Raw genomic sequence first — 26,150 nt, 5'->3', positions numbered from 1 at the left:
CCGTGTTTTTTGGGGTGCAATTCCACATATGCCCATGGCCTGTGTGAGCAATATATCATTTAGTGACAACTTTTTGTAATTTTTTTTTTTTGTCATTATTCAATCACTTGGGGCAAAAAAAATTAATATTCAATGGGCTCAACATGCCTCTCAGCAATTTCCTTGGGGTGTCTACTTTCCAAAATGGGGTCATTTGGGGGGGGGGGGGGGGTTGTACTGCCCTGCCATTTTAGCACCTCAAGAAATGACATAGGCAGTCATAAACTAAAAGCTGTGTAAATTCCAGAAAATGTACCCTAGTTTGTAGACGCTATAACTTTTGCGCAAACCAATAAATATACGCTTATTGACATTTTTTTTTACCAAAGACATGTGGCCGAATACAGTTTGGCCTAAATGTATGAATAAAATTGAGTTTATTGGATTTTTTTTTATAACAAAAAGTAGAAAATCTTTTTTTTTTTTTTTCAAAATTTTCGGTCTTTTTCTGTTTCTGCGCAAAAAATAAAAACCGCAGAGGTGATCAAATACCAGCAAAAGAAAGCTCTATTTGTGGGAAGAAAAGGACGCAAATTTCGTTTGGGTACAGCATTGCATGACCGCGCAATTAGCAGTTAAAGCGACGCAGTGCCAAATTGTAAAAAGTGCTCTGGTCAGGAAGGGGGTAAATCCTTCTGGGGCTGAAGTGGTTAAAGTACAAGTATCAAGTACAAATTTTAGGAACTGCAACCCTTTTTATACACAGTCCCCCATTTTCAGGGGCTCAAATGTAATTAGACAACAAAATATTAAAAATAAACATTTTATTTAAGATATTCATTTGAGAATCCTTTACTTGTCTGGACCCCATGGACATGACCAAAGACTGGGTTTCCTCCTTTCTGATGCTTTGCCAGGCTCTAAACTGCAGCTGCCTTCAGTTGTTCTTTGTTTGTGGGTCTTTCTGCTTTTAGTTTTGCCTTCAGCAAGTGAAATGCATGCTCAATTGGGTTGAGATCAGTTGATTGACTCGGCCATTACAGAATATTCCACTTCTTTTCCCGTCCAATCAACTTGCTGCATTTGGCTGAATCTGGGCTGACAGTATATCTCTAAACTCTGCAGAATTCATCTGGCTGCTTCGGACACATCATCAACAAACACAAATGACCCAGTGCCACTGGAAGCCATGCATGCCCATGCCATCACACTGCCTCCACCTTGTTTTACAGATGACGTTGTGTGCTTTGTTTAATGAGCTGTTCAAAGCCTTCTCCACACTTTTTTCTTCCCGTCATTCTTGTACAGATTAATCTTAGTTTCATCCGTCCAAAGAATGCTTTTCCAGAACTGGTCTGGCTTTTTTAGCTGATGTATGGTAAAGTTTAATCTGGCTTTTCTATTCTTCAGGCTTATGAATGGTTTGCACCTTGTGGTGAACCCTCTTTATTTGCTCTCATGAAGTTTTCTCTTGATTGTAGACTCCTGGAGAGTGTCCTTCACTTGTCTGGGTGTTGTGAATGGGTTTTTCTTTACCATGCAGAGGATCCTGCGGTCATCCGCCACTGTTGTCTTCCGTGGACATCCAGGCCTTTTTATGTTTCTGCGCTCACCAGTGCATTCTTCTTTCCTCAGAATGTACCAAACTGTTGACTTGGCCACTCCTAATGTTGCTGCTATCTCTTCGGTGGATTTGTTTTGTTTTTGAAGCCTTACAATGGCCTGTTTCACTTGCATGGTCAGCTCCTTTGAACGCATGATGTAGGTTCACAACAATAGATTCCACATGCAAATACCACACTTAGAATAAACTCCAGATCTTTTACCTGCTTAACTGATGAAGAAATAACAAAGGAGTAGCCCACATCTGGCCATGAAACAGCTTTTGATTCAATTGTCCAATTACTTTTGGTCCCTCGAAAAAGGGGGGGGGGGCTATTCCTAGGAGCTTTCATTCGTAAACCCTTCCTCTGATTTGGATGTACCCTAAAATTAAACCTGAGAGTGTGAACTTTCAGCCCATAGCCATTATATAACTATAGCTTGAATATGTTTTGGTAAATACCTGAAAAAAACTCAATTATGCCTGTGTCCAAATATATATGGACCTAACTGTATGTAATGCTTGAGAGGACTGCCAGAAACTACAGACCTAATAGAAGAAATGAAGGTCACAGAGTTTGGACAGGCTACATTTTTGACTAGGGATATGCTGCAAAAGACAAAATGAAGCTGGGAACATGCTACCTGAGGGTAGTAGAGATTAATGCCATTATGCTAATCAAAATTTCCACTACAGACTGCTGAGGTCCAAAGGGCTGCAGGTTGTGCACCAGGTCTAACAGACCCTTCAGGAAGGTGCTGGCTATAAGCGCCATGCTCTGGGGCTAAGCAGCTAACTTACCACTAGTCAGGTCTGGGGAAAAAAAGCCACAAAGCAAAAGGAGAATTAGTCTTGTTGAAGAAAACAGTGGCTGAGAGACCACAGCCCAATACCACATCCAAGCAATAGACAAAAACTTTTTTGATGAACTGAAAAGAGGAAAATATTAACTTATTAAAAAAAAAAAAAATCTAAAGAAAAACCAGAGCTTACCAAACTTCCAGAGCAGTAACTATTCAATAAACCTCTTCACAATCCAATGTACAGTCATGGTCAAAAATATTGGAACCCCTGCATTTCTGTTCTGACAAAAGAAATAAGCATGAGAATGCCTAAACATTTGTAATTGCAACAATGTTCTGGGCGAAGTGGTGAATTATCTGAAATGCACCACTTCGCCCAGAAAATTGTTGCAATTACAAATGTTTAGGCATTCTCATGCTTATTTGTTTGTATTGGTATGACACAAAAAAGTGGAGAAACAAAAAGCCAAATCTGACACATTCCACGCAAAACTCCAAAACTGGACTGGACAAAAATTATTGGCACCCTTAATTTAATATTTGGGAGCACACCCCTTGGAAAAAATGCACACTGTGGGAAAGCACACTACAGTGGCTTACATACACCAATCCTCTCAATCCTTTCCTGACACAATAGTTGCAGAGGAAAACAAAAAGCTGGCTAGATCTTCTTCTGAACATGATAGAAAGGAGGAATTTAGTGGGACTTTAAATAAGGGTACGCCATGTTAAGAGAAAACGACAACATAAAATTGAAATTACAGTACATGGTTTATTTATTACAGTCTAGAATACATAACAGGTATTTTGTATCAAATGGATAGGTAGTCACCAGACTTACACTAAATATGCTGCTCATAACATGCAATACAAATAAAAACTAGACATGGCAAATATACAAAAAAAACATGTACTGTAATATCAATTTTATGTTGTCATTTTCTCATTTAAAGTCCCACTAAATTCCTCCTTTCTATCTACCAAATCAGGGATGGAGGCCGCCATGTGTTTCATATAGTGTGCGTCAGGTCGTGTCCATTTACTGTATACCATTCTTCTGAACATGTATCAATTTAAAGATTTCAACAAATAGAATGTCCCAGACACCATTCTCACCTTTGTGAGAAAAATACACCAAAACAAGCATCGTGGGTAGCAGGTGCATGATAAAATGTGAATTGCCTACATGCTGTTGCATGGAAAAAAAGTGAACAGGGCCTCACAGTTTAGATTCAGGGAAGCCTAAGAATATAGCTCTTTTCTCTCTTCAGTGAAAACAGGAAAAGCATCTCAAAACACAGATGAGTCTATGCTGTGTCTTAGTGCACAATGAGTAGTGTAGCCCCACTCTCACCTCCTTGCTTCTCAGATAATGAATTCCCTAATACCAAGGATTCAGTACATTGCAGTGCAAACTGGGGGAGATCTCACACATCAGCCCTCTCTATCTTTTGCTAGCACAACAGTTAAAAACTATAGCAAAAAAAGTCGATGGATCCTCCTATGAATATGTATCGATTTAAAGTTTGTAATCAATAAGTATGTAACAATGTCTCAGTGTCCAGATGCAAGAAATCTCACACTAGTGCAACTTCTGATAAGATTGGAGTCGCACAGAATTGCACGCCAGGGGAAAATCACACTCTTTTCAATGGTGCCTGTTCTAATTAGTTTGACTCGAGCACAGTGCAATGTTGGAAAAGGTTTGTGCGCTACTTTGGTGCGACTTCAGCCTCAGACTTCTGTGGTAACTCACAGAAGTCACATCAGCATTAGATAAGAAGTGATTCCTATGCATCCTTGCTGCCTAAAAACCTTTCCTCTCAAGCACATTCAAAACCTGTCAAAAACCATTCATTACCTGTCAAAACCCGGTACCCACTTCCCCCTGAAAGGTACCAAATATGGCAGCAAAGGGGGAGGCGGCAAATAATCAGAGCTTCCACTTTTGGGTGGAACTCCACTTTAAAGCTAGTCAAACAAACAATGTCAAGTCCAGTGGGGTCCAGTAAGGCACTCAAAAGCTTGGATGAGGACAGGCCATGCTGGATAGCTACATTCATAAAAAACAGCTAGCAGCAATATATAGTAGAATCTTGATTGAAGAAAAATACTAGTAAAAAAACAGGCTAGTCTTAACAGCAAAGCTGAAAAAAGGCGTCTTTCCTTCTAGGACATTAGACAAAAGCTGAGGTTTGCTGATCTACAGTTTTTTTTTTTTTTTTCATGCACGCATGCATACAGTGCATTCGGAACGTATTCACAGCACTTCACCCTTTCCACATTTTGTTAAGTTACATCCTTATTCCAAAATTGATTAATTTTCCTCAAAATTCTACAAACAATGCCCCATAATGACAATGTGAAAGAAGTTGTTTGATATCTTTTGCAAATGTATTCAAAAAAAAAAATGAAAAAAAAAAACCACATATACATAAGTAATCTCAGCTTTTGCTCAATACTTTGTTGAAACACCTTTGGCACCAATTACAGCCTCAAGTCTTTTTGAGTATGATGCTACAGGCTTGGCACACCTATTTTTGGGCAGTTTCTCCCATTCTTCTTTGCAGGACCTCTCAAGCTCCATCAGATTGGATGGGAAGTGTCTGATCTGAGCACAGCCATTTTCAGATCTCTTGGGTTAAAGTCTGGGCTCTGACTGGGCTACTCAAGGACATTCACAGAGTTGTCCCGTAGCCACTTTGTTATCTTAGCTGTGTGCTTAGGGTTGTTGTCCTGTTGGAAGATGAACCTTCGACCCGTATGAGGTCCAGAGCGCTCCGGAGCAGGTTTTCATCAAGGGGGTGTCTGTACATTTCTGCATTTATCTTTCCGTCGATCCTGGCTAGTCTGCCAGTTCCCACCACTGAAAAACATCCCCACAGCAGGATGCTGCCACCACCATGCTTCACTGTAGGGATGTTTTTTTTGCCAGGAGATGAGCGGTGCCTGGTTTTCTGCAGACATGACACTTGCTTATCCAGACCAAAGAGTTCAATCTCTGTTTTAGCAGACCAGAGAATTTTGTTTCTCATAGTCTTAGAGTCCTTGAGGTGCCTTTTGGCAAACTTCAGGCAGGCTGTCATGTGCCTTTTACTGAGGAGTGGCTTCCGTCTGGCCACTCTACCATACCGGCCTGATTGGTGGAGTGCTGCAGAGATGGTTGTTCTTCTGGGAGGTTCCCCTTTCTTCACAGAGAAATGCTGGAGCTCCGTCAGAGTGACCTACTGGTTCTTGGTCACCTCCCTGACTAAAGCCCTTCTACCCCAATCGCTCAGGTTGGCCAGGCAGCCCGCTCTATGAAGAGTCCTTATGGATTTAAACTTTTTCCATTTAAGGATGATGGAGGCCACTGTGCTCATTTTGACCTTCAATGATGCAGACATTTTTCTGTACCCTTCCCCAGATCTGTGCCTTGATACAATCCTGTCTCAGAGGTCTACAGACAATGGCTTGGCTCTGACATGCACTGTTAGAGAGGGACCTTATATAGACAGGTTTGCCCCTTTCCAAATCATGTCCAATCAACTGAATTTACCACAGGTGGACTCCAATCAGGTTGTAAAAACATCTCAAGGATGATCAGTGGAAACGGGATGCAACTGAGCCCAATTTTGGGTGTCATGTTTTTGGCTGTAAATACTTATGTAGATGTGATTTTTTTATTTTTAATAAATTTGATTTAAAATAAAGATTTCAAACAAACTTCATTCACACTGTCATTATGGGGTATTGTTTGTAGAATTTTGAGAAAAAAAATTAATTGAATCAATTTTGGCATAAGGCTGTAACATAGTAAACAAAAAGAGGGGGAGGGAGAAAGGGGGAGAGGGAATATAAAGGCCCTCCCAAACCACCTAGAAAGCTAACGAAAGGGAGAAGCAATCACGTAATTAATGATCAAATGGAAAACCTTTATTTAGAAAAAGCGTGGAGACAATGATTAAAAGAAGGGGGGAGACAAGGAGCCCACATGCGTGATAACACGCAGGTGGGGTCCACTCCCTCGCGATATCAAATGTGTGTAGACGATACTTCACAAAAATAGACTATGAACATAATTAAAACAACGTTGAATGTAAAAACAACAAGGACACTGGTGGGCTGCCCCTAACTGGTTTGATCAAAGGGTTGGTTGAATTACTGCCTTCATATGTCCAAGACACCAGGGATGTACTTAATAAAATTCATGACCTAAAAATTCCTCAGGAGGCCCTTCTTGTGGGTATCGACGTGGAGTCTCTCTACACGTCGATCCCACATGAATGGGGTGGCAGTATACCATTTCCTTGATCAACGCTTTCCTAACTCAGCCGCGCAAAATGAATTTGTCTTGGAGCTGCTGGATCTGGCTCTCAATAACAACTATTTCCAGTTTGCAGAGCATTATTACCAGCAGCTCCGTGGGACCTCAATGGGAGCACCATGGGCACCAGTGTATGCCTGTCTCCACCTTGGATGGTGGGAGGAGGAGACAGTATATGCGTCGTCGCTGTACCGTGGCCATGCCCACGCGTGGCTGCGGTACATCGACGATATATTCATGGTGTGGACAGGCACCCACCAGGAACTCTTGGAATTCATGGATGAATTAGGCCACAATACACACAACATACGACTTACATTTGTCGCGGATTTCCACGAAATCTCCTTCCTTGACCTGATCATAAGGGCAGTTGAAGGCAAATTAGCCACCACGACATTCTGCAAGGAAACAGCCGCCAACATGTTGTTGCGTGCTGACAGCCATCATCCTCGGTCCCTTATTAAAGGTATTCCAGTGGGACAGTTCCTTCGTATTCGAAGGAACTGTTCCACAGAGGAAGACTATAGACATGAGTCTGCACTCCTCTATCAGCGCTTTCGAGAACGTGGATATACACATCGTACTCTTAAAAGGGCCAAGATGATTGCAGGACGTAGACCTAGAACTGACCTACTTACTTCTCAGGAAAAAGATAAGGGTAAAAGTAGTGAGCCTGTAAGGTTCATTACCCCTTTTGGTATACAGTGGCAACAGGTACGGTCCATTCTGTCTAAACACTGGCATATCCTCACAAGATCAGATAAACTTAAAGAGATTGTAGGTGAGAGACCACTTATGGTAGCAAAAAGGGCTAAAAATATCACAGATGAACTAGTAGAATCTGAGTTTCGGCGTCCAATCAATAGGAGCTGGTTGACAGACATGCCAAATTAAAGGGGATGTTCCCAAGTGGCCATTGCTTAACATGTAAGTTTGTCAAGCGTACCAAGACATTTCGTAACTCAGATTCTACTCAGGAATATACAATTAATTCCTTCATCAACTGCAGTACATCTAAGATCCTATACATCTTATGCTACGTACACACGGTCGGACTTTCCGGCGGACTTGGTCCGCCACACTTTCTGACGGACTTTGTCCGCCAGGTGCGCCGGACTTTAAAACGGACGGACTTGCCCACACACGACCGGACTTTTCCGGCGGGCTAAGTCCGCCCGTCTTTCCGACGGAGGTACGGCGGACTTTCAGAATGAACGGACTTGCCCACACACGGACAAGTCCGTTCATTTTGAACGTGACTCATGTGCGACGGGACTAGAAAAGGAAATCAATCTTGCCGCTTTTATCGCCCGGTGACCACGCCCCCTAAAACGTCACAGTCCCAGCATGCCCAGGGACTGTGACATCATTAGGGGGCGGGGTCTCCGCCTATATAAGTCACAACGGAGCCCTCAGAGAGCAGTCCAGCCGGAGAGAGCGTCGTGTCAACATCTGGAGAAGAGAAGAGGGAAGCAGCCAAGAAGCCCAGAAGCCCGGACCTCTGCTGGCAAGAGAGCTACCTGAAGACAGCAGAGGAGCCGGCCGAAGAACTGGAACACCGGGAGAAGAGAGCGGAGAAGAACCAACCGGACGCCGGGAGAAGAGGAACCGGAGGAACCCCCGAAGCCGGAGGAAGACCCCCCCGGAGCTGTTTAATAAATTATTTTAAAAACCTGTGTAGTGTGTTTTATTATTGACACTTTTTCCCTAGGTGAATGGGTAGGGGTACCATGTACCCCATACTCATTCACATAGGGTGGGGGGGTGGGATCTGGGGGCCCTCTTATTAAAGGGGGCTCCCGGATTCCGATAAGCCCCCCGCCCGCAGACCCCGACAACCAACGGCCAGGGTTGTCGGGAAGAGGCCCTTGTCCTCATCAACATGGGGACAAGGTGCTTTGGGGTGGGGGGCCCCGCAGGGGGCATGCGGCCTGGTACGGTTTAGGAGGGGGGGGGCGCTCGCTCGTCCCCACCCCCTTTCCTGACCGGCCGGGCTGCGTGCTCGGATTGGGGTCTGGTATGGATTTTAGGGGGGACCCCACGCCGTTTTTTCGGCGTAGGGGGTTCCCCTTTATAATCCATACCAGACCTAAGGGCCTGGTATGCCCCGCGCTCACCGCAATAGGAAAATCTGTTTTTCCTATTGCAGCGAGCGCGAGATGCAATACCCTGCCCTCGCATCGTATCTGGTCCGTCGGACCAGCATACACACGAGCAGACTTTCCGTCGGACCAGCACACAGACGAGCGGACTTTCCGCCCGAAACTGAGTCCGGCGGATAAATTTAAAACAGGTTTCAAATCTTGGTCCGGCGGACTTTGGGGAAAAAGTCCGCTGGAAAAGTCCGCTGGCGCCTACACACGGGCGGATTGTCCGGCACACTCTGGTCCGCCGGACCAAGTCCGCCGGAAAGTCCGACCGTGTGTACGCGGCATTAGAATGCCCATGTCACAAGCTCTATGTGGGCAAGACAAAGCGTCAGCTCAGAATTAGGTTTGCTGAACACTTGAAAAGTATCCGACTCAAACAGGAGACTACGATAGCCCAGCATTTCTTAAATTTTCATCAGGGCAATACATCCGGGCTCAAGGTCAAGGGCTTTTATGCCCTTGACTTACCTGAACGTCGAGGAGACTTTGATACGGTATTACAACAAAGGGAAAAATTATGGATATATAGACTTCAAACTCTCCAGCCCAAGGGCTTGAACATAAAACTCAGCCTGAAAGTCTTCTTACAACCCTAAGTGTATATATATCCTCCCTTGAATCGGGATAGCTTTTATATTTTTCACTTTTCATCTTTCATTTTCCCCTTTTCCTTCTTTGCCCCCCTGATCTCCTTCTCTTCCGTCAGTGATCTAGATATGTTTTGCTCTTAAATTCCGTCTGTGATTTAGATGTGATTTGGTCGTAAGCCCTTCACCCCACAATGAGCACCCATTATTGTAGGACCTGTGTGGTGTTCTGAGTTACTAACAAATATGCCTGCTCACTGTTAGACTGATTGAGCGTCAGTATATATTGCCCCCACAAAATGGCGATAGGCAGTCAAATGTGCAATTAAAATGTTGATTGGGTAGTTACCCCTATATATAGATTGCAATCACCTATGCACAATGTCCAGATGAAGTGCTCAGTTAGAAGCACGAAACGCATCAACTATTTGATGCCCTAGACACTGGAGGGTCCCCCCCTCCTCTCCCCCCCAGCCGTGCAGCATCTACTATCACCAAGATGACATCGTGTTGCATTACAAGCCATGTCAGCAGCGCCAGCCGGAGCTCTTGAAGTCCGAGCCCTTTGCCGGTCACAGCTGCACAAGACATCATAGGAACTGCTTCACCTCACGCAGACGTGTTTACTACTCACGTCCTCCAGCGCGGTCAGCTGTTCTTCGGACCGAGATCACACAGCATACCCGCCAGTGGGATTATCTCGGCGCATCGTAATCACACAGCTTTGACCTGCAACAGGAGATCTTTTCAAGCGACAGGAGGGGTAAGAAGCCAAGGATTTACTATACTGTCCATGCTTCTACATGCATTTGTGTCATGAACGAACAGCTCAGTCTCCCCAATGCATATATATGGGATGATTACATGATGAAACTTTAAGAGATCTGAAGACTGAGACATACCCTGCCTTCGTTTACTCTGCAGTCACTTTAGCACCATCAGCACAGCTGTGTATATGTGCACTGTAGGATTGTCTGTGTGTTCGGCTTGTTATATTGGCTTTATCAGCTGCAGTATTACTTTCATCCTCAATTCACACTATTTCAGACTGCATCTGCACGGCACTGAGAGGGGTAGAGAAGGAAGCGCCACCTGAGTGTAGTATTAACAAATGATGTTTAATGACACCAGGTAAAAACACACTTACAGGATAAAAACATATAAAAGGCTCATCTGTATAGGTATGTGGTCCTCGTGTTCCCTCTGATCCTGTGGTGGTGACGCTGCAGGGATGCTGGGCTGCAGAAGGTGGATTACCAGCCGGGAGCTCCTTCTGTGGCCATCAGGAATAGACTAGGGGCCGGCGTGGAGCGTGCATTACGTCACAGGTCGTCCGTCTGCTTCCGGGTTCGGTATCCAGGGGAGGGATCGTCCAGGGAAGAGGGCTGGCAGGGAGGTTGAGAGAAGGCTACATGCTCGGAGCCACTGCTCCTTTAATAGGCCAATGCCGGAAGCAGACGGACGACCTGTGATGTCATGCACGCTCCACGCCGGCCCCTAGTCTCTTCCTGATGGCCACAGAAGGAGCTACCGGCTGGTAATCCACCTTCTGCAGCCCAGCATCCCTGCAGCGTCACCACCACAGGATCAGAGGGAACACCGAGGACCACATACCTATACAGATGAGCCTTTTATATGTTTTTATCCTGTAAGTGTGTTTTTACCTGGTGTCATTAAACATCATTTGTTAATACTACACTCAGGTGGCGCTTCTTTCTCTACCCCTCCCTCATCCATCACAGAGCCAGCTCTCTGAGGACAGCAGCCGCCTAGCCTACCAACCTACTTTAACCATTACATTACCGGTTACCACTTAACCCTTGAACTTCCAGCCTGTCCCCTATCGACTAAGTTGCTCAGCCCTTTATATCTCCTGTTATATATGGACTTGTGTGTTTGCGCTTACAGTTACCAATACTCTGTTTATCTGCACGGCACTAATTAGCCCATGGTTGGGCACCCATCCAACACAGACTTTTTGCTCTGGATTGAAGTTAGTCCACTTATCATACCACCCCACTAGGGGTTCACCCCCCCATTCAGATCTTCAGGTTTACTGCATATCAATACCTTGAGATTGTGGGTGTTTATGAGAGGGTGGGGAGTTTTAGTTAGGGGCAGCCCACCAGTGTCGTCGTTGTTTTTTTTACAATAATGTTTTTTTAATTATGTTCATAGTCTATTTTTGTGAAGTATCACCTACACACATTTGATATCGCGAGGGAGTGGACCCCACCTGCGTGTTATCACGCAAGTGGGCTCCTTGTCTTGCCCCTTCTTTTAATCAATGTCTCCACGCTTTTTCTAAATAAAGGTTTTCCATTTGATCATTAATTACGTGGTTGCTTCTCCCTTTTGTTAGCTTTCTAGGTGTTTTGGGAGGGCCTTTCTATTCCCTCTCCCCCTTTCTCCCTCCCCCCCTCTTTTTGTTTACTTTGTTCAGTGCCATTTGCTACATGGGAGGTAGCCCGTCCTTAGGACGAATCGTTTTTTGATCACATGATATTTAACCCATTATACTAGACACGAGTTGATTCAATGTAGTGGTTCTTTTAAATATTTTTTACTAAGGCTGTAACATAACAAAATGGGGAAAGTGAAGCGCTGTGAATACTTTCCGGATGCACTGTATCCAATCCTCCTGTAGACAGCACTAAAACATAAAATTTTAGTACTTCCTGTGTTCCACAACGAACAAAGAAAACAACAGTCAACTTTAAAAATACACCTTGCCATGAGAACGTTAATTAACCTTGCAGGGGCGTGACCAAGATGGCGAACAGGACAGACGTCTAGGTGCAGAGCTCTGCAGCCACGGAGGGGATTACATAGTTACATAGTAGGGGAGGTTGAAAAAAGACACAAGTCCATCAAGTCCAACCTATGTGTGTGATTATGTGTCAGTATTACATTACATATCCCTGTATATTGCGGTCATTCAGGTGATTATCTAATAGTTTCTTGAAGCTATCAATGCTCCCCGCTGAGACCACCGCCTGTGGAAGGGAATTCCACATCCTTGCCGCTCTTACAGTAAAGAACCCTCTACGTAGTTTAAGGTTAAACCTCTTTTCTTCTAATTGTAATGAGTGGCCACGAGTCTTATTAAACTCTCTTCTGCGAAAAAGTTTTATCCCTATTGTGGGGTCACCAGTACAGTATTTGTAAATTGAAATCATATCCCCTCTCAAGCGTCTCTTCTCCAGAGAGAATAAGTTCAGTGCTCGCAACCTTTCCTCATAACTAAGATCCTCCAGACCCTTTATTAGCTTTGTTGCCCTTCTTTGTACTCGCTCCATTTCCAGTACGTCCCTCCTGAGGACTGGTGCCCAGAACTGGACAGCATACTCCAGGTGCGGCCGGACCAGAGTCTTGTAGAGCGGGAGAATTATCGTTTTATCTCTGCAGTTGATCCCCCTTTTAATGCATGCCAATATTCTGTTTGCTTTATTAGCAGCAGCTTGGCATTGCATGCCATTGCTGAGCCTATCATCCAGTAGGACCCCCAAGTCCTTTTCCATCCTAGATTCCCCCAGAGGTTCTCCCCCCAGTGTATAGATTGCATTCATATTTTTGCCACCCAAATGCATTATTTTACATTTTTCTACATTGAACCTCATTTGCCATGTAGTCGCCCACCCCATAAATTTGTTCAGGTCTTTTTGCAAGATTTCCACATCCTGCGGAGAAGTTATTGCCCTGCTTAGCTTAGTATCGTCTGCAAATACAGAGATGGAACTGTTTATCCCATCCTCCAGGTCGTTTATGAACAAATTAAATAGGATTGGTCCCAGCACAGACCCCTGGGGGACCCCACTACCCACCCCTGACCATTCTGAGTACTCCCCATTTATCACCACCCTCTGAACACGCCCTTGTAGCCAGTTTTCAATCCATGTACTCACCCTATGGTCCATGCCAACGCACCTTATTTTGTACAGTAAACGTTTATGGGGAACTGTGTCAAATGCTTTTGCAAAATCCAGATACACCACGTCTACGTTTTTGCAAAGACGACACTTTTCCCCCCTTTGAACCTCGCTGGGACTTTTTTTTTTTTTTTTTGTTTGTTTTCTTTCTTATTTTATATGTTTGCCGATTCTTCTTGCCTTTTTTGCTATCTTTTTGACACGCTTAATTAAGAGCAAACCACAATCATCATCACCCTTCGGATTCCTTCCAGTTTAAAAAAAAAAAAAAAAACAAAACAAAAAAAAAAATCCTGCTTTGTGATTGAAATTTTAGATTAGAGAGGCAAAGATGGTTCTGGTGTGTCGATCCCACAGTAGGCAGAGGTAAAACCAATAAATACAATGAAAAAAAAAAAAATAGGGTGGGGGAAAGCCCAGGTAGATCGTGTCAAAGCTTAGAAACCAAGGGATTGAATCTGACAGACATGCCCTGTTTGTATGCTGCACACCTAGGACCTAAATTTTCATACATATGGTATGGTCATGCCCACGCATTTAGGAATTTTGGCAGGCGGTGGTTGCTGACATGGGTTCAATCAGTGGGGTGTCCTTTAAGCTTGATCCCTTGGTTCTCCTGTTGGGCATTACAGATAACCTACCCACTACCACACATACTAAACTGTTTATTTTCTACACTGCTTATTATGTTAGGAAAATTATATTGATTAATTGAAAGGCACCTGACCCACCTAGGATTTCCACTTGGAAAGAAATGGTCAACACGACTCTTCCACTATGTAAACTGACATACATGGGCCGTCCAAAGAAATGTCATAAAATCTGATCGGCATTGGTGGAGGCTAGACACCTCACAGTGTAGCCGTCATGTAATGGTTCATACCCTCCTCTCTCCTCCTATTTCCACTGACCTGATATAGCACTGTAATTTGTCTATCAAGATACAGTAACTGCTGTGCTATTGACGGTTTCTTCTGCTATACGATAAGATTGGAAGTCTTTTTTATCTTAAACTAAGTCCTAGATGAACCCTTGTTTAATGAACTTAGAATATTTTGATGTTGGATGTATTATTTTCTCTTTCAACACCTGATGTTATTTACATGTAAACTGATGTTTTATCTCAATAAACATTCCTTCTGTCAAATGACACATAGTGACACTTACCTTGGCCTGAGGTCCGAGTAGCTATGCTTAAAAAATCTCTGGTCACAAAAGGGTTAAAATATTTGATATTATGTCCTTACAATGCTTAATTAAATGAAATACTTATATTATAAAACCTGAACAAATCAATTGAAATATTTAAACCAGAAAATGTGCTTAAATTATTGTTTGACAGGGGTTGTAAGTGGTTTCTTTTTTGCACTTATGGCAAAGAACAAAAAAAAAAAAAAAAAACCTCTACAACGAAGATTGGAAAAAGTTAGGTTATAATCTGCACCCAACAATATTTAATAAAGCAGTATGAAAACATAGATGCTCAACAAGTTGCACTGCACAAAGTTTTGAGGACTAAGGGCTTTCCAAAAATGTTATGTACTAGATTTCATGGGAAGCCTAACAATTCTAGAAATCTGTATCCATCAAAATAATGACAGACAGGTAATTGATGTTGCACATTTTAAGTCACCTGTTGCTAATGGCACCATTTCAGAATACGATATGCAGGCACTTACAAATATCTCTGAAAGAAAAACTAATACCCACAGCAATCGTGCCTACTTATAGAAAATTTGACATGTTGCCATGGTAAACACAGCTCTTTAGACACTTTTTACACCCAAATCAGGAGTTAATTCAGTCCCTGTATCAGTGTGTGCTCATAGAACACTAAGCACTATTACCTAAATTTTGACAAGTTACTTCTAATTTGCAGCTTTATGTAACTATATAGTGTGGCTTACCTAACAGCAATCCACATGGCTTTAGACAAATTTCTAATAAAGCAAAAATGCAATAATATGCACATGGAATGAAAAAAAATAAAAATAAAAAAGGTTTTACACATAGCTCTCTGTATCCCTTCATACAGAGGGCACATTCTGCAGAGACTATGTTGACTAACGTGTACCAAACCAAGCATCAAGAGTTTTTCTTACGTACACCTTTAAAACAACCTGAGCAATGAATTCACTGCAGTAAAATTAAAGATTTAATGACTAACACCTTTTATATATTTTAGCAAGTATCTCTCCCCAGCATTCCCAGATAATGCCTTATTAACCTGTAAACACTAGTGATAATGGACACTATATGGCACAGACATAGGCTTATTCTAATTCTAAGCATTACTAATATGCACACCAGCAATGCATATATTCGCCACATTTCACTACAAGCTACCAAAGATCCAGATTTTTAGCATTAAAAAGTCTTGTAAGACAGGGGAGTTCCTTACAAGTGGTGAAGTAGCACAAATTTTAGATGAGCCTTTGGATGCTTATCCAGTTCTAGTCTTTCTTTCCTGAGATCCAAACCAAGGTAAGTGGGTTTTGTAAGAATCAGGTAATAAATGTAAACAAAACACTGGAAAAAGGGTTGAGGATAAGAGCAGAAGGAGCTTAGACTCCAGTGGTTTGGAGTCTTCTAGTAACATTGAGTTCATATTCTTCCATAGTCTGTCAGACTTCACATTTAATGGTCTAGCTGGAAAGGGTTACAATTTATGAAGGGTTTGTAGCAGAGTGTGTCGAGCAAGAGGCTGAGATTCCAGTGCAACATTGGGTCTGCAAAGATAGAAAAAAATAGTAAATCAATTGTATACAGCCTTTCCCTATCCCAGGTTTAGCTGAATAACATTTATAGTATAAGACGACATGCACATTCGTATTTGCAAAGCTAGTGGTGTGCACTTACTTTGAAATAAAAGCCAGCAGGACAGGAGCAAGCGATTTCTGAAAATAGTCTTGTTGCACTACATGATTCAGGGTCAGCAGGGGTCCATACAAGTGCAGAACAGGTTTAATCTTATCTTCACTCTACAAAAATATGAATACCAGTAAACTGTTAAAATAAAATCATATTTGGTAGCATAACTGCATTCTATCAATATGAGGAAATACAGGAAATTCCCACTAAAAGCAATGAATTAAAGTATCATTCAATAAATTATAACAAGCTTGGATTTTAGCAGGCTGAATCAGTCATGGGTGTCTTCCTATTTGTTTTTTGGACACAGCAGGGAGATATTGGCACTGCAGTTCACGGGTCAATTTATAATTTATTCTGCATCAGGGATAAAATAGTAGGACGAGCGAGACACCATGATGGTGGAAAAGCTAAGAAGTCAAGTGGGGAGATGCACTATTGAGGATTCTAGTGCCATATACAGTATCTCATAAAAGTGAGTACACCCCTCATATTTTTGTAAATATTTTATTATATCTTTTCATGTGACAACACTGAAGAAATGTAAAGTAGTGAGTGTACAGCTTATATAACAGTATAAATTAGCTGTCTCAAAATAACTCAACACACAGCCATTAATTATTTTTTTGCTAGAAAATTACTTTGAATCCCCAAACATTATATATTTTTTTCCAGACACCCTAGAGAATAAAATGGGGGTCATTGCAATACTTTATGTCACACCGTATTTGCGCAGCGGTCTTACAAGCGCAATTTTTTGGGAAAAAACACTTTGACTTAAAAAATAAGACAACAGTAAAGTTAACCCGATTTTTTGTGCCCGCTCGTGGAATGGCGACAAACGTTGACCCTTAAAAATAATTTATTTGAATTATTGCTCTTGCTCTAACGATCACGGCGATACCTCACATGTGTGGTTTGAACACCGATTTCATATGTGGGTGCAAATTACGTATGTGTTCACTTCTGCGCGTGAGCTCGGTGGGAAGCTTTAAAAAAATGTTTCTTATTTTACTTTTTACACTGTCCTTTAAAAAAAAAAGAAATTTGGGTCCCTTTTATTCCTATTACAAGGAATGTAAACCTTTGTAATAGGAAAAAAAGCATGACAGGACCTCTTAAATGTGAGATCTGGGGTCAAAAAGACCTTCGATCTCACATTTACACTTAAATACAATAAAAAAAAAAAATTTACCCTTTAAGACCATTGGGCGGAAGTGATGTTTTATATCACTTCCGTCATCCAATGTTATGGAGCTGAGTGGGGGCCATATTTCCCTCACTCGGCTCCAGGCCTGTGGGGGGAGAGGACATGACTGCTCCAGACGGCTCCGGTAAGCAGCGGAGATGACCGGAGCGATGCTGGAGGGGCCCCTCTCCCAATAAAAGTGATCTTGCGGCGAATCAGCCGCAGAGACCACTTTTATCCTAAAGAGGACAGCTCGCCGTTTCTGAAAATAACAGGGTTATGGCAGTTAGCTGCTGCCATAACAACGGTATATACCAAAGCACTGACGTACAGCTACAGCGATTTGCGGCAAGTGGTTAACAGGACAGGTTCCTCTCAGAACAGGAATTATATAAAGGAGGATGTGTAAAAACATAAAAATAAATAAATGTCAATCACCACCATTACAGTGTAAATTCTCCAGCAGCACCACAAAAGTGAGATATAATCACAATAAACAACATGTAGAAAAAAATGATGTACTAAACAAAAATCTCATATTGGGTTATTAAAATCCAACTGTACATAGTTACATAGTTGTTAAGGTTGAATAAAGACATCAGTCCATCCAGTTCAACCTGAGTGAGTGTGGGTGCATGTCTACAATTGTCCCTATCCCTGTACATTGTGTCTCATTAAGATGCTTATCTAATATTAAATTTACGGTACCCGTATAGCGCCCTCAATTTATGCAGCGCTCCACACATACATCACACACTCACATCGGTCCCTACCCTCAAGGAGCCTTCAATCCAAGGTCCCCAACTCACACCAGGGCCAATTTTGGACAGAAGCCAATTAACCTACCAGCATGTCTTTGGAGGGTGGGAGGAAACCGGAGTACCCGAAGGAAAAGCATGCAGGCACAGGGAGAACATGCAAACTCCAGGTAGTGTCGTGGTTGGGATTCAAACCTGCGACCCTTTTTACTGCCAGGTGAGAGTGCTACCCACTACACCACTGTGCCGCCCTGTAGAAAACACAAATCTGTGATGAACAGTTGATTAAAAAAAAAAAACCTCCACCCCGTCTGTGCACCGCCACCACAGGCAATATAGACTCTTACCAGAGAGCCTGGACCCTTCATAATGAAGGGTCAAACAGGCTTGATGTAACAATCTTTGCAGGGGTCACTGGCTGGAAATGTGTCCTCAGATCGAACAGGGCATAAGCAGGATATTCAAACCAAGTTCCATCCACTCCACAATCAGATTGATCATAAAATGAAAGACGCCAGATAGTGTAAAATACCAAAAATAGGATTTTCATAACAGCTTACCTGTAAAATCATTTTCTTGGAGTACATCACGGGACACAGAGGCTCATAGTAATGACTAAGTGGGTTATATCTCACCTTCAGGTGCTGGACACTGGTGTAATCAATTAGACAGGAAGTTTCCTCCTTATATAACCCTTCCCCTACAGGGAGTACCTCAGTTTTTGTAGCAAAGCAATAAGTGTCCCACAAGAGGGGCGGGAGCTCTGTGTCCCGTGATGTACTCCAAGAAAAGGATTTTACAGGTAAGCTGTTATAAAAATCCTATTTTCTTTATCGTACATCACGGGACACGAAGGGTCATAGTAATTGCTAAATGGGATGTCCTACAGAAATGCCTACTGAGGGGAGGGAGACACAAATAAACGCAGACCGCCATCAGACATGAGGACCTACACTGCTGCCTGCAGTACACTGCGCCAAAAGCGGCATCCTCTTGCCATCTTACATTCACCTGATAGAAATTAGTGAACGTATGTATAGACAACCGACTAGCGGCCTTGTAAACCTTGAGTCATAAAGTCTTGGTAATGCACCACCCATAAAGCGCTTACTGCCATGGTAAAGTGCACTCTAAGGAGAAAACCTTTTCTTCAAACTGCAAGCCTGAATAATAACTTGACGAATCAGCACTAAAACAACAGTTGATTTAGATGCTATCTGCCCTATCCTGGGACCTCCAGGTAGCACCACAAACATTAGTTTTCCATATCTGAGCAGTCACTTCAGATAGGCCTTGACTGCTCTCACTACAACAAGAGAGTGCAACCATTTTAATAGCCGATTTGAACGCTGCCTGCCCATTCTTAGAGTGCTCTGGCAGCACAACAAACGTCAGATTCCCGCATTATGAAAGATTCAGATATACCTTTGACCGCTCTGACTATATTGAGAGGAATTAATATCTTTACTTCCGCAGAACAAGGTTCTGGTAAAAAGGAAGGTAAGAAACGTGTTGATCCAAATGACTGCTAGATCCTTTTAGGAAAAAGGCTGGGAGAGGATATAACATCACCCTATCCTTAAGAATAATTAAGTATGGCACTATACAAAAGAAAGCTGCCAACACTGAAACTCTTGCGGAGGCTACCGCAACGGAGAACACCAATTCCCCCGTTAGGAGGATCAAAAGGAATATGATGCATTGGCCCAAGGAGCTGTCCTTGTACGCTGACAAAACTAGACTCAACCCTACGGCACAAGTGCGACCCAACTGGGGGATTAATACGCGTTGTCCCTTGTATAAAAGGCCAGGATCAAAGAATGCAAAGCAAGCAGCCTTTGAAAAACAATGACAAAGGCCGAGATCTGACCCTTGATGGTATTCAAGGCTAGCTTCATTTTTACCCCCAACTGTAGGAAGGCAAGAATTCTACCTATGACATACCTCAGAGGATGCCATCTTTTGGTTTCACACCAGGAAACATAGGCCCTCCAGACCCTATAATAAATAGTCCCAGAGGCCCGCTTTTTTGCATTAATCAGGGCAATTACCACTGAACCTGAAAGCCCAGATTCTTTAACATGTGGGCTTTAATAGACAGACTGTTAAATTTAGCGATTGCAAGGCCGGATGGAATACCGGCCCTTTGCGAAAGCAAGTTTGGACTAGATGGAAGTGTCCATGGTTTCCCTACTGCCAACCTTACGATCTCTGCATACCAGGATCTTCTGGGCCATGCCGGGCTAGTAGTATTACCGGCTTCCCTTCCACTTTGATCCTGCGTAAAAGCTGCGGAAGCAGCTGAACTGGGGAGAACGTATAAATCAGTGAAAAACTGATCCTATGGGGTCACTAACGCATCTGTCCCATATGCGAGTGGATCCCTAGCCTTTGACACAAATCTGTCCAACTTCTTGTTGAACCTGGACGCCCAAAATTCTTATCTGGTCAGAAAAAAGTGGGGGTGCAGAGGCCATTCTCCCAGGAACAATTGTTGACGGGTCCAGAGAGCCGCCTGTCAATTCTCCATTTCACGATATGAAGATTGTCGATAGGCAAGGTACAAGCTCCTCTGCCCAAACCAGAACATGGCCCACTTCCCTCTGGCTGCGTGACTTCTAGTGCCTCCTTGGTAACTGAAGTAAATCACTGATGTGGCATTGTCTGATTGTACCTTGACAGAACAATTCTGTAATCTAAACGCCCTGGCCATTAAGCCAGACGTGCCATCGGAAGCTCTATAATGTTGACAGTAAAGGCTCTCTGTCTGAGCTTGACCATTTCACCTGGGCAGTGGTCTCCTTCAGGACTGGTCTCCATCCCTAGAGGCCAGCTTCGTAGCCACCACCTCCCCGGTAATCGGCACAAAGGATCTTCCTTTCTGCCATCTTGCTGAGGTTCCAGCGTATCCCTGGGACCAGACCTTTTGGATAATGCCTAGGTTAGGATCTACTTGTTCCAGGCAGACAGAATAATGTTTATAGCAGCCTTGAACGAAACTGAGCATAAGGAAGCGCTTTGAATGAAGCCATCTTCCCTAGCACCTTAGCAAAGGTAAATGTAAGGAACTCTTCCTTGCCTTGACCCCTTTTTGGGCTGAGTCCCAAACACTCCAAGCTCCTTACCGACTGTAAGAAAGTACCTTTAGACTGGGATCCCAACCCAGGAGTTCAATACTTGACCACCTAGGTCCAGCCATGCTACTGCAGCAGATTGCCTTGGTATGCCATTACTGCTAGACCCTGGGCCTTTACAGGCAGACAACTTCTGTAGCCCATGCAAATAATCACATATGCAAACGGCCCGTATGTGTATGAGGCAAGTATTAACGCCATATGCCTCTATGGAAGCGTGCGTTCATGGAAGCATAAATTCATACAAATATGTTTTAGGCAAGAACAAAAAAAGTGTGCGCTATATACACGCATACATATAACATGTGTGCTATGGAACAGGCATCTTGCAAGCAAGCATGCGCTTTACGAACGTGTTATGCAACATTACACAACATGTATCCATGCAGACACGTATTCCTATGTGAACATAAGGAATCCTGTATATTTAAGGAAAACTAAAATTAACATGCCTCGTTATGCAACCATGCCAACCTAGGCGATCATGCAACTTTAGGCGATCATGCATCCTTATATGATTCTGCATTTTTTATAAGATCAAACACTTCATGCATTATAAGCACTACTGTGCGGACAAGTACCCTTGTGTGACCAAGCACCCTTGTGCGATCAAGCATCTTTATGCGATCCAGCATTTTTATGCGATTTTAGGCATTTCTGTGCAAACAAGCACTTTAATGTGACCCAGCGTCCTCATGCAACTATGTAAAACACATGTAAATCCATACCAACAGAAAACATGTATCTTTATGTTATCAACAAGAACATGTTCTGTTACTTGTTTTACCTACATGATGTACATTCCAAACTCATGTATTTTATGCAAACATGTGGACTAGTAAAGAAGAAGTTATCCTCCGCCAACGTGCGTTTCTGCAATCATGCAATTTAACTGTTTGTGCGTTAGCAACAATGCGCACCAGCAACTGTGCATACCAGCAGTTGTGCATTTGGCTAGCTTGTAAGCAAGCACCTGCATGAAGATCCTGTGGAGGTTTTCTAGCCTGATGATCAAGCATCTTTATGCGATCAAGCCTTTCTGCGTGACCATGCGACTAGGAGAAAAGAAAACAACGATGCATATCTATACAAACATAAACATGCATCTTTATGTGACCGTGTATCTTTAAGCGATCCTGTCACCTTATGCGATCACGCGTTCTTATGTGATCAAAAAATTAAGCATGTTTTGTGTGTTATATATATATATTTTTTTTAACACAAACATGTCCAAACATGCATTTTCTACACACATGACCATGTATGCAACCTGTGTGTTTAAGCAGCAACCTTGCGTTTAAGCAGCACCTGTGCGTTTCAGCAGCAACTGTGCGATCTAGCACTGTGCGATCCAGCCACTGTGTATTTCAGCATCTGTGCATTTTAAGCAACTGTGCAATCTTAGCGATTGTGAAATTTAGCATCTGTGTATGTCAGCAACTGTGCGATTTCAGCAACTGTACATATCAGCTATTGTGCGTACTAGCAACTATGTGATTTTAGCAACTGTGCATATCATCTGTGCGTATTAGCAACTGTGTGATTTTAGCAACTAAGCATATCAGCATCTGTATGTATTTAGCAACTGTGCGATTTTAGCAAGCAAGCACCTGCTCAACTGCAGTTGGTCCTATAGTTATACCTGTAGCATACCAAGCACATATGCACTATGCGCAAACCTTTCAAACATGTAATATAACAACATGCATTTCAAAATCTGCAAGCACGTATATTATGCTATAAGTAAAAATAAGAGTGCAGCGCCAGATAAATACTACGAGTATGATATGTGTAATAATAATGTATACAGCATAACATCAGCATAACAATAGTGATCAATAATCCAGTGCAAAAATGAAAAATCAAGTGAAAAATTAATCGATATATAATTACTCCATTGGCAGTAAACATGCAAATAAAAACACAAAAAAATGGTGACAAAAATAGTTCATAAATGAAAATATCCAAAAGGAAGATTTCCAATGCGTGACCAGGGTCTGTGTTTTCACCACTTGTGCTGCCCGTCACCTTTCAATAGAAACAATGGAGGCTTACCAGAAAGCCTGTGACCGCCCTTACTCAGGGGGGTCTAAACAGGCTTAGTAGAGCAACAAGAACGCTGCTAGGATCTCCCAGACCTCCTACACAGGTGACCGGTCAGCTTCAATGAAGATCTTCCTCAATGGCGCACTTTCAGGAGACAATCGCCATACACCGATTGATGTGCGCTTCCACGGATTAGGAGTGAGCATCCAGTGGTTAACCCTTGAAATCGGCCAAAGCCCGGAGAACTGGAGCGGATCGCCGAGCTACCGGCGCACGGGGCACTTACGGGATGGTAAGACAGGAGTAGCTGAGCTCTGCACACACTGATGTTTGGCGCCTAACAGTGTGTGCAGAGCTCAGCTACTCCTGTCTTACCATCAAAACCTCGTTCTTTGGTATCGAGGCGTCGGGTACCATCCACTTTAGCTTTTGTTTTGACTCTTTGAATGGATCCGATAACGTAGCTCCCTGACCCTGTTCAGGCCATCTAGGAGCACTCATTAACAGTGACCAACACCTTAGACACTGGCGAAAAAACCGAGGTACTCCCTGTAGGGGAGGGGTTATATAGGGAGGAAACTTCCTGTCTAACTGATTACACCAGTGTCCAGCACCTGAAAGTGAGCTATAACCCGCTTAGTAATTACTAGAGGTCGACCAATATGGGTTTTTCTTTGGCCGATGCCGATATTTAGAAATCGCGGTGGCCGATGGCCGATATAAGATGCCGATTTCTTTGGGCCGATATATTAGGCCGATTTTTTTTTTTTCTTTTTTCCCTTCATCTCATAAAATCTAACAGTTAGACCCCTTTCACACTGGGGCGTTTTTCAGGTGCTTTTGGGCTAAAAATAGCGCCTGTAAAACGGCTCCCCTGCAGTCTCAGTGTGAAAGCCCGAGTGCTTTCACACTGAGGCGATGCACTGGCAGGATGTTTAAAAAAAGTCCTGCAAGCGGCATCTTTGGAGCGGTGTATACCGCTCCTCCACCACTCCTGCCCATTGATATGAATGCGCACTGCTGCCGAAGCGCCTGCAAAGCGTTTCGGCAGCAGCGCTTCAGGGGCGCATTTAACCCCTTCCTCAGCCGCTAGCTGGGTTATAAGCACCCCGCTAGCAGCCGAATAGCGCCACTAAAATGACGGTAAAGCGCCGCTAAAACTAACAGCGTTTTACCGTCAACGCATGCCCGCTCCAGTGTGTAAGCAGCCTTAACCACTTGACGACCGCCTCACGCCGATGTACGTCGGCAAGGTGGCACGGACAGGCAAAATCACGTACACGTACGTGATTTGCCTTCCGCGGGTGGGGGGTCCGATGCGGTCGTCTTTTGTCCCACGGCGATCGGAGGTGAGGGGGAGGCCATCCGTTCGTGGCGCCCCCCTCGCGATCGCCGCCAGCCAATCGAATCATTCCTTTGCTGCTGTATGCTAAACAGCAGCAAAGGAAATGATGTCATCTCTCCTCGGCTCGGTAATTTCCGTTCCGGCCCGAGGAGAGAAGACAGGTATGTGAGTGCACAACACTACACACACACAGTAGAACATGCCAGGCACACAAAACACCCCGATCCCCCCCCCCAATCACCCCCCCCCCCCCCCCCGTCACAAACTGACACCAGCAGTTTTTTTTTGTTTTTTTTTTCTGATTACTGCATTGGTGTCAGTTTGTGACAGTTACAGTGTTGGGACAGTTAGTATTAGCCCCCTGTAGGTCTAGGATACCCCCCTAACCCCCCCCTAATAAAGTTTTAACCCCTTGATCACCCCCTGTCACCAGTGTCGCTAAGCGATCATTTTTCTGATCGCTGTATTAGTGTCGCTGGTGACGCTAGTTAGTGACCTAAATATTTAGGTTCGCCGTCAGCGTTTTATAGCGACAGGGACCCCCATATACTACCGAATAAATGTTTTAACCCCTTGATGGCCCCCTAGTTAACCCTTTCACCACTGATCACCGTATAACTGTTACGGGTGACGCTGGTTAGTTTGTTTATTTTTTATAGTGTCAGGGCACCCGCCGTTTATTACCGAATAAAGGTTTAGCCCCCTGATCGCCCGGCGGTGATATGCGTCGCCCCAGGCAGCGTCAGATTAGCGCCAGTACCGCTAACACCCACGCACGCAGCATACGCCTCCCTTAGTGGTATAGTATCTGATCCGATCAGATCTATACTAGCGTCCCCAGCAGTTTAGGGTTCCCAAAAACGCAGTGTTAGCGGGATCAGCCCAGATACCTGCTAGCACCTGCGTTTTGCCCCTCCGCCCAGCCCACCCAAGTGCAGTATCGATCGATCACTGTCACTTACAAAACACTAAACGCATAACTGCAGCGTTCGCAGAGTCAGGCCTGATCCCTGCGATCGCTAACAGTTTTTTTGGTAGCATTTTGGTGAACTGGCAAGCGCCAGCCCCAGGCAGCGTCAGGTTAGCGCCAGTAGCGCTAACACCCACGCACGCACCGTACAGCTCCTTTAGTGGTATAGTATCTGATCGGATCAATATCTGATCCGATCAGATCTATACTAGCGTCCCCAGCAGTTTAGGGTTCCCAAAAACGCAGTGTTAGCGGGATCAGCCCAGATACCTGCTAGCACCTGCATTTTGCCCCTCCGCCCAGCCCAGCCCACCCAATTGCAGTATCGATCGATCACTGTCACTTACAAAACACTTAACGCATAACTGCAGCGTTCGCAGAGTCAGGCCTGATCCCTGCGATCGCTAACAGTTTTTTTGGTAGCTTTTTATTGAACTGGCAAGCGCCAGCGGCCTAGTACACCACGGTCGTAGTCAAACC

The 26,150-nt window shown here is 43.7% G+C and overlaps 1 protein-coding gene across 5 annotated transcripts in view; it reads right to left on the bottom strand.

The window, feature by feature from the left end:
- Positions 1-14,773: 14,773 nt before the first annotated feature.
- Positions 14,774-26,150, bottom strand: part of RANGAP1 (Ran GTPase activating protein 1) — a 388,853-nt gene continuing 377,476 nt past the window's right edge. For all 5 annotated transcript variants that reach the window (XM_073592640.1, XM_073592641.1, XM_073592639.1 and 2 more), the window contains 2 exons: positions 16,217-16,338; positions 14,774-16,086 (listed from right to left, as the gene is read on the bottom strand). In XM_073592640.1, the coding sequence (XP_073448741.1) occupies positions 16,017-16,086; positions 16,217-16,338 (192 nt within the window). In that variant the 3' untranslated portion in view covers positions 14,774-16,016. The remainder of the gene's footprint in view (positions 16,087-16,216; positions 16,339-26,150) is intronic.

This window comes from Aquarana catesbeiana, linkage group LG07 (assembly GCF_042186555.1).
Source record: "Aquarana catesbeiana isolate 2022-GZ linkage group LG07, ASM4218655v1, whole genome shotgun sequence".
NCBI lineage: Eukaryota > Metazoa > Chordata > Amphibia > Anura > Ranidae > Aquarana > Aquarana catesbeiana.
The sequence above is the reverse complement of the archived record's forward strand: the minus strand, read 5'-3'. Positions and strand labels throughout refer to the sequence as shown.